The sequence below is a fragment of the Malania oleifera genome, chromosome 8 (genome assembly GCF_029873635.1).
Source record: "Malania oleifera isolate guangnan ecotype guangnan chromosome 8, ASM2987363v1, whole genome shotgun sequence".
Lineage (NCBI taxonomy): Eukaryota > Viridiplantae > Streptophyta > Magnoliopsida > Santalales > Ximeniaceae > Malania > Malania oleifera.
In genome coordinates, this window is record NC_080424.1 from 105,700,361 (window position 1) to 105,715,613 (window position 15,253).

At 38.6% G+C, this 15,253-nt stretch overlaps 1 protein-coding gene across 2 annotated transcripts; it reads left to right on the forward strand.

The window, feature by feature from the left end:
* The first annotated feature begins 622 nt into the window (after positions 1-622).
* LOC131162144 (mechanosensitive ion channel protein 8-like) lies at positions 623-4,825 on the forward strand. Of its 2 annotated transcripts, XM_058118330.1 has the most exons (5): positions 623-2,222; positions 2,600-2,729; positions 3,191-3,484; positions 3,601-3,803; positions 4,180-4,825. In XM_058118330.1, exons 1-5 carry the CDS (start codon positions 931-933, stop codon positions 4,469-4,471), a joined length of 2,211 nt encoding a protein of 736 aa, XP_057974313.1. In that variant the 5' UTR covers positions 623-930; the 3' UTR covers positions 4,472-4,825. The 2 variants fall into 2 exon arrangements, with proteins under 2 accessions (XP_057974313.1, XP_057974314.1); XM_058118331.1 differs by lacking the exon at positions 3,191-3,484.
* Positions 4,826-15,253: the final 10,428 nt, after the last annotated feature.

The following is a 15,253-nucleotide window of genomic DNA, read 5'->3' on the forward strand; positions in this document are numbered from 1 at the left end:
ATTTCTCAATATTTGCATAAGAATGTTGGAAAATGATAACTGTTGTAAATGAAATGAAAAGAGAAAAAAAATATGGAGCTATAAAAATTCAAAAGACTAAGTTTTTAGGAATTAGATGTTGCTGATCATCTTATTCATGTTTTTATATAGGTAAATATATTGACATCTTAAAGATTAACCATATAATGAATTATTATGTGAGCATATTAAAGATTGTAATCTCTTATTTAAAATAGTCAATCACATAAATATAGAAGTTGATTGTCACTTTTTCACATAAATTGTAAAATAATATTAAAAGGAGGAGCTATTTTTTATAATTCTTTGAAAATTTGAAGATTAAAAATAATAAAAATTATTCTGCAAAAATGAAGGAACCCAGATTTTGTAATTATTTGGAAATTTTTTTCTTTTATAAAAAAATAAAGGTATTTCTTAGACCAAAACTTTTATTTGGACTGTCAAGCTCAAAAATGGGTGGTAGGAGTGGCCTTTCAACCGTTGAACCTGAATACAGAGAATTGGAAGTCAATTCCGAAAAAAGAACCAAAAAAATTGATAGGCTGTTTTGGTCTTGACATAACGGTGAATTCTTGCACTTTGCGAAGTGAGTGGTTGTCAGTTGTCACAGGTGCGTCCCATTGGGTTCCTAGTGTTCAATTCCCTCGCCACTCGGAAAAAGTTTCCAAAACAAATTTATGGTATTTTGAGTTCGTGGGTTGCTTGCTTAGAAATCCCCGTATCGAGATTTCTTGAGATCAAGTTCTTTATTTGCCATTTTGTTATTCCCCAATGGGTTGAATCAGATGCTTTTGGGAATGGAATGGGGTTCCCATGGTGGAATCAATGCCGAATACCTGAACACTCGAGTTCTGTAATGAAGCATAAAACCAGGAAGATAACCCTCAACTCCTCTGCAGAAACCATCACATGGCTCAGTTCCCTGGCTGTGGCAGTGTTGCCGAGCATGCATTCACTTCAGAGTCCAGAGGTGAGATCTGCAGTGATGGAGAAGCCATTGGGCGACGGAACAGAGGCTTTTCAGTTCAAGGAAACCAGCCACCATCATCGAGTGCTACTTTCCGGAGACGGTCAGGCTTGTTGAGGACGAAGACGAATTCAAGGATGATGGATTTTATCAGGGAGGAGCAAGACCAGAGGCCAAAGAAAATGGTGAAATTAGGAGTGTTTAGAAAATCCCATGAAGAGGATGACCTTTTAGATGCAGATCTTCAGAGAGACTACCGAAGAATGAAGCTTGGCACAACGACACTACTCCAGTGGGTAAGCCTTGCTCTAATGATACTAGCTCTACTTTGTAGCCTCTTCATTCCAGCAGTGAAGAGGCACACTCTGTGGGATCTTCAACTCTGGAAATGGGTGGTGGTGATTCTGTTTTTGTTCTGTGGGAGTTTGATCTCCAGTTGGGTAATTCGTATTGCAGTTTTAGTTATTGAACACACTTTGCCACATGAAAGGAAACGGGTTTTATATTTCGTGTATGGGTTGAGGAAGGCTGTTCAGAATTGCATATTTGTGGGTCTTGTTTTGGTTGCTTGGTATTGTATTTTTTACAAGACGGTTGAGAAGGAGACCCATAATCGAATACTACCGTATGTCACCAAGATTCTTGTGTGTCTCCTGGTCTGCTCTTTATTATGGCTTCTAAAAATCTTCTTTGTGAAGGTCCTTGCTTCATATTTCCATGTGGAAACCTTTTTCGAACGGATTCAGGTGTCTCTAGATAATCAACTAGTAATTAGGACCCTCCAGGGGGTTCCATCAGTTGAAGTTCCAAACAAGCAAGTGCAAGAAGGGGTCATGGTTGAGGTTCAGACACTTCAGAATGCTGGGGCTACCTCTGTGCCAGATTACCTCAGAGAGTCTTTTCTTCCAACGAATGGTACAAAAAACGGGGGTGATGGTGTGGATAATAGCCATCCGGGTAAGACGCATCAGGAATTTCTGAGGGCGATTCCTAAGAAGCAAGATCAGGGTATCACAATTGACCATTTGCGTAAGTTGACACGCCAGAATGTATCAGCTTGGAAAATGAAGAAGCTGGTGAAAATCGTTCGTCAAGGGTCTTTGTCTACTCTGGATGAGCAGATACTAGATTCAACAGAAATTGAAGGTGACTGTTCTTTTCAGGCCAGATGTGAATCCAACGCAAGACAGAATACTGAGAAGATATTCAACAATGTAACTAAGAAGGATCCCAAGTAAGTTCTTTGTTGCCAACACCACCCTGCCTTGCCAAAAAAAGAAACTAACTTTGATAGAATTGTTCGCTGAATTCTCTCATGGGTCTCATGGGTTCCTTATTATTTGTGTGCTATTTTCTTAAGGAGATTCAGTTACCTACTTTGATGGAGAGCTGTTGTACATGATCCTACACATTTGACATGTGCAAGGAATTCAGCAAATTAGAACTTTTGTTTTGTTATGGCTAAGCATTTTGAGATGTTAGAGAGCCATCTTTTTTATTATGGACCCAATTTATTAGGATCCTAGTAATATGTAGGTCTTGAGAATACAACATATTGTGTAGATCGTATAATTATGTTGATTATGTATCGTATTGGTTTACCTTGGTCAGCAAAGAATACATATACAAAGAGGATCTCCTGTGCTTTATGAAAGAAGATGAAGCTTTGACGACCATGCAACTCTTTAAAGGAGCAACAGAAGGCAAGGGAATCAGCAAGCAAGCTTTCAGGAATTGGATGGTTAAGTATATCGTCATTTTTCACTATCCCTTTTTGAGCTAGTTAATTATTCTTAGGTTCACTGTCCTTTTTCTTACTATCGAAGTTTCTTTTTTGCTCCCTGTTGGCCTTATATGGGCTACTTATTTTACTGGGGAAACTAATTTAATTAAAGAGGGTGAATCAATTTAGAAAATACTGAAAATCAAAGGAGAAAAATTGAATGATGATTCAGTGTTGAGCCATTGGCTTTGAACATCATTTCATGAATGCCTTACTTGATTATAATCATTTTGGATTGTGAAGAAACAAATTAAGAACGTGTACCAATATTTAATCGAGTGCGAAAAACACATTGAAAACATGTATTGAATTTCCATGCATATGCCAAAATTCTTCATCCAAGCAATCCAAAAATGAGTGTACTCTCTTGCCTTGCACTCCTTTGCATTTCCTAATTGGCCAATACCATTATTTTTTAGGTTAATGTTCTTATAGAAAGCAAAGCACTTGCACTATCCCTCAAGGACACAAAAACGTCGGTTGACGAACTACACCGTATATTGAATGTCATCATAGCTGGAATTAGTGTAATCATCTGGCTTCTTATCCTGGGGATTGCAACCCCCCATTTGCTTGTCTTCGTAAGTTCCCAGTTTCTTTTGGTGGTGTTCATCTTTGGGAGCACCTGCAAGGCAATATTTGAAGCAATCATCTTCTTATTTGTAATGCACCCTTTTGATGTGGGTGATCGTTGTGAAGTAGATGGAGTTCAGGTAATATCTATTTGAGATCATTGGATTATATATGTTTTTCACTATGCATTTGCATCCAAACTTGCATTTCTAGTGGGATGTTTTGATTCCTTTTCTCATTTTTATTTGGAACTCAGATGGAAGTTGAAGAGATGAATATATTAACCACTGTGTTTGTGAGGTATGATAACCAAAAGATCAGATACCCAAATAGTGTTCTAGCAACTAAGCCCATCGGTAATTTCAATCGTAGTGCAAACAAGATAGATGCAGTTGATTTCAGTATCCACATTTCAACTCCAATGCACAAGATGGATGCGATGAAAGAAAAAATAAAGACGTATGTGGAAAATACATCTTCCTTCTTCTTTCTCCTTTCCCTGTCCATTTTCATCAGATCTTCATTTCATTTTATATTCATTACTGAATTGTATGGTCCTTTGGTTGCATAGAACTTTGAAAGGTAGTGTGGAGTACTTTATTTTGTTAGTTCATTTGATGTTCTATTCTTTGAGGTAATTCTTGGTGAACTTTGGTCGTAATTTCAAATTGGTTATGGAACTTCAATTTATAACATATCATTTACTTTAGACATTGTTGCAATGTCATTGTATGTACAGATCGTCTGCCTCTGCAATTTGCAGTTCTTGGCTGTAAGTGATTAGTCTCACCTTTTTCCTTCTGTTTTTCTTGTGCGGGGGATTTCAAATTTTCAGGTATATAGAGAGCAAGAATGATCACTGGAACCCTGATTTCATGGCAGTAGTGAAGGAGGTGGAGGACCTGAACAGAGTGAACATGGCAGTGTGGGTTACACACAAGACGAGACATCACAACATGAGGGAGAGATGGATTAGGAGAACCCTCCTGATCGAGAAGATGATCGAAATGTTCAGAGAACTAGACATCGAGTATCGTATGCTTCCCCTTGACATGAACTTGCGAGAGATCTCAATGGGGGCGGTCTCAAACAGGCTTCCCTCTAACTGGACAACTTGTGCTGGCTAATCACTTCGGGCAACAGAGGAGAGGAGTTTGTGATTGTAGTTGCAATGGAAACAAGTTAGGAGTTAAGGTTTGGTTCAGTAGTTGAGTTTAGTTTTGGGTCTGAATGTTGTGCTTTTATGCCTAAACCTCAATCTAGATAGGATGGGATTTGAATGTGATGTGGCCTCGGTGTTCGCTACATCGACATGTTAGTGTCATATGGAACTCATGTTCAGAACATCACATGTCCAAATGAATAATAAGAAGGTTTAGCTACACACTATTGGGGCAGTTCATGTACTTCTTCTATAATCTACTAATAACAAAATAAACTCTATTGGGTGCTTGACAAACACACCCTTTGATTTTATGAAATAAGCTTTTTATACTAGCAATTTTTTTAGGAATCTAACTCATTTTCTTCTATTGGCATCTCTCTTTGTCACTTGAAGCTTACTTATTAATGACAAGTCATAACTTGTCCTCTAGATAAATTTGAACAAATTAAAACTTCTTGTTGTAAGAATTCAATATGTGAATGTAAATTTTCTTTCTCTTGAAATTTGAATTATCATTTAGCAAAAGAAGTGCCCATTGTTGAAATCTGACCCACATGAAATGAAAGGTCAATGGATATTTTGGATTAATGGATTAAGATGACTTTTGGCTTTTAAAATTCTATGAGAGGTAATGGGGAAGTGGAAGGGTTTTTTCCTATTAATGCCTACTTTTATGGGGAGTGGGATAATGATTATATATATATGGTTGGAAATTGTCCTCTTGCTACCAATCCTTTCTCTCATCAGTTTTCCCAAATGACCTAGTGAAGAATAGAAACAGAAAGAGGGTTAAGCAAGACAAACGATTCCTACAAGTCTTCTTCAAAGATTAGTTTACGTTATGGCCGATTCTGGTATGGTTTTCTTGAAACTTTTATTTTCTATATGAAGCTAATACATGTGATGATCATAGTAGTTAAAGATCCTAGTTTAGAAAATGAAATACGAAAAATTTTCTTACATGTGGTATCAGAGCTTTGGTTGAAACTATCATGGTTTTCCTTTAATATAGAAATTGATTTCGTTAACTGTGTAATGTTTAGCGTTCATGATGTTTGTTCGTTTGATTTCGAAAAATTCTCATGTTGTTTGTTGGATTTAATGAAATATTGATGGAAGCATGTAGTGGCTGAATTTATTGGATTGTAATATCATGATTAAGAAATCATCATTACTTTTGTAGTAATATATTGTGCTAATTACGTATCTAAGGAAAATCTTATTTAGAAAAGTGGGACTTAAGCGGTCCATTGTACCCCCCACTTCCTTAGGAATTTACCTGGTGTAATTTAATACAATCATTACTAGGCCCCATAGCCACGTCACCAGTGCCACCTCAGCAAACGGCGTCATAATGACCAGGGAATATTCCGCTAGTCAGGGAATATTTTGTTATGCATGCTTTATTGTTTGAATTTAGTATGGACTCACTTATGTTGGGTTAATAAATGTATTTATGCATGCAAGGGCTGAAATGTTATGGGCCGGATTTTATATATCTTTCATGATGAAATTCTTATTCTGAGATATTATTTATTTGCTTTGAACATGGACAAAGTTTTGCTTGGATATTTATCATTCAATGTTTATATTATGGTTAGCATGTTGTCACCAAAATGATCTTCTTGAGAAGAGTTATAAATATTGAATTAAAATATGATTTTGTAAAAATTATTATGGAATGATTATTTGATTATTACGATTGACCCAAAGGTGCACTAACTTTTAAGTAATTATTAAATTAATTAGGATAATTGATATAATGATAGTGAGATTGGAATGGATGCCCAAAGGTGACAAGTGAATCAAACTTTAAAGGGTTATCAACTATGCCTAGGTAAGTGAAAATCACCATCAAATTTGAATGTTAGTATATTGCATTAGTTAATTCAAAGAATTAAGATTGAACTCAATATTACTAACAAAAGTGATTTTTCTCAAGGCATTAATGTTGTAATAATTTATTGTAGTGTCAGTTCCTGTTTTGCTTCATTTGTTAGCTTCTTTTGTTCCAATCTTTAATGGAACTAATCTCTCTAACTGGAAGGAACAGATTCAGTTTCACCTTGGTGTTCTAGATCTTGACTTAGCACTGCGAATTGACGAACCGACTGCTATTATTAAAACAAGCAGTGTAGAGCAGCAAGCTTTGTATAAGTCATGGGAAAGATCAAACAGATTAAGCATCATGTTTATGTGAATATGTATTGTAAACAATATTAAGTCAACATTTCCTCAAATTGAAAATGCAAAGGAATATTTCAAGGATGTGGAAGATCGGTTTAGTTTAGTAGACAAGTCCCTTGGAGGGAGATTAATGGTTGAACTTACCACCATGAAATTTGATGGTAGTCGTGGAATGAATGAACATGTCCTTGAAATGACCAATCTAACTGCAAGACTCAAATCTCTGGGTATGAATGTTGATGAAAGTTTCCTTGTTCAGTTCATTCTGAATTCCTCACCTACTCAATATGGGTCATTTCAGATTCACTATAACACTATTAAGGAAAAGTGGAATGTGAATGAATTGGTGAGTATGTTAATTCAAGAAGAGACAAGACTTAGGCAACAAGGACAATATTTAGTTAATGTTATGAGTCATGGAGTTGGAAGCAAAGGAAAGAAACCAAAAAAGAGTTTCAAGAAAAATCCATTGAAGGTTGCAGGACCTTCTTATGGCAATGAGGCTAGCAAGAAGAAACATAATGGACCAAAATGTTATTTCTGTTATGGCTATGAGCATTTAAAGAAAAATTGCCCGAAACGTAGAGCTTGGTTTGAAAAGAAAGGTAAGTTATTAGCTTATGTATGTTTCGAATCAAATATGACACAAGTTCCTTCTAATACATGGTGGATTGACTCTGGTTTTACTATTCATGTTTCAAATTCGATGCAGGGATACCTTTCGATTCAGAATGTAAGGGAAAATGAGCATTTTATAGTCTTGGGAAATGGGACTCAAGTACCAGTTGTTGGTGTTGGAACTTTACATTTGGTTTTAGAGTTAGGTCACTATTTGGACCTATTTGATACTTTTTATGTTCCTACTATCTCTAGAAATTTGATTTCCATGTCAAGACTTGATTATGATGGTTACATTTTGTATTTTGAACATAAGGGTTTTCGTTTGTTAAGAAATGACTTATTTGTTGGTTTTGGTGGTTTATCTAAGGGGTTATATAGATTTAATCTTAATAAGAATTTTACTAAAACACTCCTTACCCTGCATCATGATGTTGGAACTAAACGTAGTAGAGGTAATGAAGATTCCTCTTTCTTGTGGCATAAAAGAATGGGTCATATATCTAGAAAGAGGATGAAGAGAATGGTAAAAGATGAGATTCTTTCAAACACTGATTTTACTGATTTCAATGTATGTGTGGATTGCATTAAAGGAAAGCAAACTAAACATACAAAGAAAGGCACCACAAGAAGTGGAAAATTTTGGAAATTGTCCATACTGATATTTGAGGACCTTTCAACTCACCGTATTTTGGTGGAGAAAAATACTTTATTACTTTCATTGATAATTTTTCACGTTACGATTATAACTATTTGTTATATGAAAATTCTCAAACAATAAATGCTTTAAAGGCATATATTGCTGAAATTGAACGACAATTAGATAGAAAAGTGAAAATCATTTCGATCAGATAAAGGTGGTAAGTATTACGGAAGGTATGATGAATAAGACAACGTCCATGACCGTTTTCTAAATTTCCTAGAATAACATAGTATTTGTTGGAATTGGTGTGATCCCAAGAAGGGAGGTGGATTGGGTTTTAAAAAACATTTAAGCTAATTTAAACATTTACACCGATTCACCACAGTTCATATCTCATTCAGTATTATAGAGTGTATGAAAAATAATGAAGTTATACGTTTAAACATACACGTGTGGCATATCTCATTTAACTTAAATGTGTGCATGCAAATAATTATAATAGTAAATAATAAGCGTACACACATGGAATTAAAGTGCAGAAAGTAAATGAGATGGAGAGAGAGAGACACACACGATATTTGTTATCGAAATTTAACAAAACCAACCTATGTCCCCACCTTGGACATACCCCCCAAGGATTACACTATCCCTGCTCACTTAAACAGGAAGAGTAGAAGTTGTTACAACCTCTTCTTGCAGAGCAAGATAAACCTTAACTCAATTATAAGGCTGAACTCAACTTGTCTTACTTACGGGACTGAGACTCCCCAGTTCAATTTCCGAACTGAACCGAACCTGTCTTACTTGCGGGGCTAAGACTCCCCAGTTCAATTAATAAGATGAACCCAACTGGTATAATAAAAATATTTTTGTACATATTACATGTTTCAAACAATAAACTGAGATGTACACATTTAAGTTCATAAAATATGTGCACTCTCTAATGATATGTATTATACTCAGTAGAGTAAGGGTGCTATCAAATAATTTTACACAAATAAAATATATGAAAAATGAGTATTATTGTTCTCCTATAAATATTTTTGCAAATAAAGATTATTTGGAAAATTTACGAATTTAAGCTCAAGAAAATATTTGTGCAATAAATAGTTTCTCCTAATAATATTTATAATGAAAATAATAGGGAGAAACCCAAGCAATACTCTCAAAGATGATTTTCAAAATAAAAGCTAAGTGAGAGTAAAAACTATGGATCAACAATACGAATGCCCAAAAATAAATATACTCTCTTCAAAAATATTTTTGAAATAAAAGAATGGAAGAGAGTTGGAGAGATTTGTTTGAAAAAATTGCCCCAAAGAAATGATTTTAGCAATAAAGATTGGTTTGGGGGAACTTTGATTAACAAAGGTTTAGAGAGAATTTTAGAGTTAATCAAAGTTGCTAATTTGAGGTTATGAGGGGGTATTTATAGATTTTACTCAAAATATGACCGTTAGGGACATGCTCAGTATTATTAGAAAATTTTAATTAATTTTTAAACCCATTTAAGCATTTAAAAATATCGCAACCTGAGAGGTTCGTCGACCATATTAATAGGTTCAGTCAATCATGGATAATTTGAACTGCAAGTTCGATCGACCATATCAGGGCAATTTTGAACCCCTTCGTGGGCTAGGTCGACCAAGACAAGGTCGGTTGACCATACCTCTAGGTTTGATCGACCGTGGCCAAAATGATGTAATAACCCGAATAATTATTGGAATTAAATAATAAAGAAAAGAGAGGGAAAAATAATTTTAAAGGGGGAGCGTTCATCGACGAAAAGTCTTCTCGGGCTTGTCGACATGGACGTGTATCTTGTTTATGAGAAATTACAGAGAGGCTGTTCTTAAGACTTGAATTTCGTCGACGAGGGCACCATTTTCGTCGACGAACAACCTTTATGGACTCGTCGACGAGGCGACATAGCTCGTCGACGAGGCCACGTGGCCAGCCACCTATAAATATGAAGAAAAAGAGTTTTCAACGGAAAAGTTTTCTCTCTCTCATTTTCTCTCTCTAGAAAACAGTTTCTCCTACTTCTCTCTAGATTTTCGGCTCCGATTCTCCCCGGTTCGACGATCAGAAGCTACCACGGTGATCTTGGGGAGTTTCTCTGCAATCTAAATGGAGCGGAAATTCAATTTGAGCAGTTTGGAAACCATCCTAAAATTTGGGTAAGTGAATTTTTAGGTATTTTCAGTATTACCAGTATTATTTGGGGTCAGATTTTGTATACCATGAGAATATACTGGTGTTTTGTGGAATAAATTTGGGGTGTTATATTTTTAGGAATAGGGTGTTTTGGGCCCTTATAGTCATGGGTTGAGGACCCCAACAAGTATTTGTTCGGGAACCCAGGTAAATTATAGTTTAAGTGTAAGAACCCGAACCGTGATATATGAGTTCAATTAAATAAGAGAGTGGCAAATTAGGAATTTAGTAGGATTCATCAACGAAGTTCATGTAAGTCTCGTTGACGAAGTTCAGAGGCTCGTCAACGAGGAGAAGCCGAGAGATTTCGGGAAAATGATGATATTAGGATTCGTTGACGAATCCATCATCTCGTCGACGAGCTGTCTATATTACCTTATTGACGAGGACACCATTTCGTCGACGAGGACGCCCGAGTCAAAGGGCTATAAATATCAATTCTCTTTACTTCTCAACTAAGAAAACTAAATCTTATTTCTCTCTCTCTCTTGAACTCTCCTTACTCTTCATCTCTCTAGATTTCTTCGACGTTCATCACGAAAATCGTAAATATGAAGTTACCACGAGGATCGTGGAAGGATTCTCTACAAGTTCTACGGATCGGAATCCCGTTTTGGAAATTTTTGGGTTTCGGTTTAAAATCGAGGTAAGACTCGATTTTCAATTCTGATCTGGTAGTTTACTAGAGAACAGTGTTGTGAGTATATTTTGTATTGTTGATTGTAAGTTTTGGAACTCGGTTCGTTGTTTAGGGACCTTAGAGTTTGAGATTTGCTATTCGGGGAAAAGGTAAAGGGATTTGTGTTTATATCGGTTATTTTTTAAATCAAACTCAGTAGAACTGTGGTTCACGGTCCTGTGTGTGTTTTGGCTACTCATTTGGGGGAATCTAACGGGGAAAACTATGGGTTTTTCATGATTACAGTTTTGGAAAAAATGGGCGACGGGTTGCATCCCTGGTTTTGTTGAAAATCGAACGTATATGTTGACTGTGTTATAGGAATGGTCGTGCCTTGACTTGTTTTAAAATGTATGTGTTTGAAAAACTATGATTTTAGATTACCAAATGGGTGTGGTTTGTTTGGTTATATGAGTATGCATGTGTGTATGATTTGTTGAAATGCTAGTAGGAACGCGGTTCCTAATTGTTCCAGGTACTGAGAGTGTCCGGCTCTATATCCGAGGGCGTATGAAATTGTTGGCCATAGATTAGCAGAGTGTTCGGCTCTATATCCAAGGGCGTGAGCCTATTCCGGCAGATCAGGCCAAAGGGTGTAGATCCATCAGTTTAGCGCCAGTACGATGCTATGGGAGTCGGGGACTAGCCATGTGCCGGTGGCGCCGTGTTATGCATATTGGCTACGAGCCAACGCCGTATGTCACGGGCTAGCTTCAAGCCGATGGGTGTGATGACACTGGGATTGCTGATCATGTGTGTGTGTGCTTGTATGCACTGTGTAAAATTAGTACTAGACTGTATTAAACTGTGTGTATGTTGCATCATGATAACACTCAAATGCCACATATCGATATAACCTGTATTCTTCCTTAGTGAGAGGTGTCTCACCCCTACTGTACGTACATTTTTACAGGTCCTTCGAGTAACCGGAACTAGTGTCCTAGTGTAGGGAGCGTAGTGACCGATGTACTGTGTTTAGCGTTTGGGTAAGTGCTAACTATATTTTGATGGGTTGCCATTTTGGGATGTGTTGGGGACCCAATTGTACGTTATATGATAAAGCCTATTTCTGCTTTTGTATAGACTCTGATATGGTACTGTATGTATATAGTAAGACCTTATTCCACTGCGTATGATCTGTTATGTTTGGATGTGCATAGGGTGCCTGGGAACCCCACGGGGTCGGACCCTCGTCCATTGTCCTATATCTTTGGATGATTTGTATGGTATAGGGACTGGTTGGTTTACATTTTCACCCCTAGGTCCCATTTTTGGATTCGGGGCATGACATTAGGAGAGTTACAACAAGTAACTGTAACGACCCTAGGAGAAGACACCCTCCATACGCCAAAAACCTCCCCCTCTCTTCAAGCCAAAAACCTACATTTTAAAACCCTAAAAGCAAGCCTATTCTCCCACTTCCCAAAGCAACCCTAGCCTCCCCTTTACATTAAAAAAAAAAAAAAAAAAAAACCTAAAAAGCCTGGTCTACCCCTCAAAAGTAAAGTCTAGCCTTCCTTTGCATTCTAGCACATACCTCCACCCCACAATTGTCTTCACATTCAGTTGCCCTGCTGCCAGCGCACACACTTCACCTTTTCTTGCATGGCTGGGTGTCACGGGCTAAGCTTGTTCAGGGCATTATGCTTGCCTATGACCGCTTATCTCGTGTGCTTGAGATGGGTTTCCATCATGTAAATACTAGTGTAGGGTTATTTTTCAGTATTTATTTCATTGTAAGCCAAATAAGGTAGTATGACTCCTCGGTCACTTTGATGTTTCCTAGTGCCAGAGTGAGAAAAGCCCAGAAAGCTCTTTAGGGGAGGGTGAGTGTTCATCAATCATTGTAAAACTCACTAGCAATTGTCAACGTGCTTAGCCTACTTGCCTCCCTCGCTAAGTACAACATGTCAATGGAGGATTTGTTAATGAATTACGTTTGCTTCAATATTTACTGCTTGGTTGCCACGGCTTTCATGAATTGATTATTATTTCCGCTGCTATCTGATTGAATGTTAATGAAAGTACTTCGTGGATGAATGTTGGTAAACAATAGGTTGGCTAGTTAAGCAAGAGTGCTTTAACTAGCGCCGCACGGCCCTTCACAACGGTGTGAAAAAGGCGGACTGTGACATTTGGTATCAGAGACAAGTCGGTGACACTTGGTGAGAGCCCAAGGTTGAGTTGCTACATGAATTCGATTACCTTCGTTGTTGGATTTGGGAAGCTTTGGTAAGTGACCATGGCACCAAACAATGCTGAGAGGATCAGCGTGCTGGAAGCACAGGTTGAGGAAACAACCAACACTATGGCCGCGGAGGTGGCTCAGATGAGAGAACTTGTTGATGAAGTGATGGGATCACAAAAACATCAGGCAGGTTTGATAGGTGACTTGTCAGAGGACTTTCGCCACACTGTGGAAGCTTTGCAGGCCCGGATGGCAGATCTGGATGCAAAGATGAATGTGATGGTTCTTGCTATGGGAAACTCCAACACTCTGGGAGTTAGCAAGACCAAGGTGCCAGAACCCAAGACGTATGGGGGTGCCTGAGATGCCAAGGAGTTAGAGAACTTCTTGTTTGATGTGGAGCAGTACTTTCGCGTTGTGAGGATGGCCTCAGAATAGGCAAAGGTGGATACTATGACCATGTACTTGGTTGGTGATGCCAAACTGTAGTGGCGTACCAAGTACAGAGAAATTGAAAATGGAAACTGTGTAATTGATAGTTGGGCAGACTTGAGGAGAGAGCTCAAGGCTCAATTCTTTCCTGAGAACGTTGAGTATAATGCAAGAAGAAAACTGAGAGATCTCAAGCATACGGGGTCAATCAGCGAATATGTGAAATAATTTTCTACTTTAATGTTGGATATTTGGGATATGTCGGAGAAGGACAAGTTGTTCTATTTTCTTGAGGGGATGAAACCGTGGGCAAGAACTGAACTTCACAGGCAAAGGGTTCAAGACTTGTCAACTGCACAAGCGGCTGCAGAACGCTTGACAGACTACGCTGGTGATGAGACCGCTTCGTCCAAACGGTTTGGCGGAGAGGGAAACAGTGGAAAGTCTTTCAAGAATGGCAAACCCAAGAGTGGGGGAGCCGACCCTAAATCATTAACCTCACAGGAAGCTTCGTCGTCTCAAGGGTTCAACACACCTAATGGAAAGGGGAAGAGTAAAATTGAGTGTTTTTTGTGTCGAGGTCCTCATAGAGTTTTTGAGTGCCCTCACAAAGCATCACTTAATGCCTTACAGGCTTCCATTGTAGAACAGGCAGTGGAAGACGATGGGGAAGAGGATGATGCCCCCAGGGTGGGTTCAGTGCGGTTGGTGAACGCATTGGAAAAGCAGGCAAAAACACCGAAAGTTACATGAGCAAGAGGGTTAATGTTTGTGGACTTGAGGATAAATGGGAAGAGTACTCGCGCTATGGTGGATACGGGAGCTACTCATAATTTTGTTTCGCAGTTGGAAGCAGGAAGACTCAACTTATCCTTAGAGAAGGATACAGGACGCATGAAAGCAGTTAATTCTGTAGCCCAGCCTACTCTGGGAGTAGCCAAGCAAGTGGTTATAAAGCTTGGACAATGGGAAGGTCATGCGAATTTCACAGCGGTGCCATTGGATGACTATCCAGTCATTCTAGGAATGGAGTTCCTAATGGGGATGAGGGCAGTGCTGATGCCTTCGGCTGGTTCCCTCTGTCTGATGGGAGATCACTCGTGCATGGTGCAAGTCGTTGCAATGAAAGGAGACGAAGGGAAGTCCCTTTCAGCCATACAACTCAATGAAGGATTGGGTCAGGGTGAGCAGACACGTCTAGCCACGGTGGTGGTAGACAAAGAAGTAGGCCAAGAACTGGAGCCTACGACCATCCAAGCGGTGTTGGATGAGGATAAGGAGGTGTTGCCGGATAAGCTGCCTCACAATTTACCTTCACGAAGGACTGTGGAGCAAGAGATCGAGTTGTTATCAGGAGTGAAACCACCTGCTAAAGGGCCATGTTGGATTGCGCCTAGAGAGATAGTAGAGTTAGGGAAGCAACTTGATGAAGTGGAAGCGAGATGTGTTCGCCCTTCCAAAACATCGTTGGGAGCATCGGTGTCGTTTCAGAGGAAACATGAAGAGCATCTATGGAAGTTGTTCGACAGGCTGAAGGGAAACAGTCTGGATTTGAAGAAGGAGAATTTCTCTTTCGCTCGGCGGAGCAACAAATTCCTTGGTCAAGTCGTTGAACAAGGTCGTATCCGGAGGGGTATGGAGAAGGTAAGGATGATTCAAGAACGGAAGATCCCCACGACAGTGAAGGAGTTGCGTTCTTTTCTTGACCTTACTAAATGCTACAGGAAGTTCGTTAAGGGGTATTCGCGGAGAATGACTCCAATGACAGGACTACTGGGGA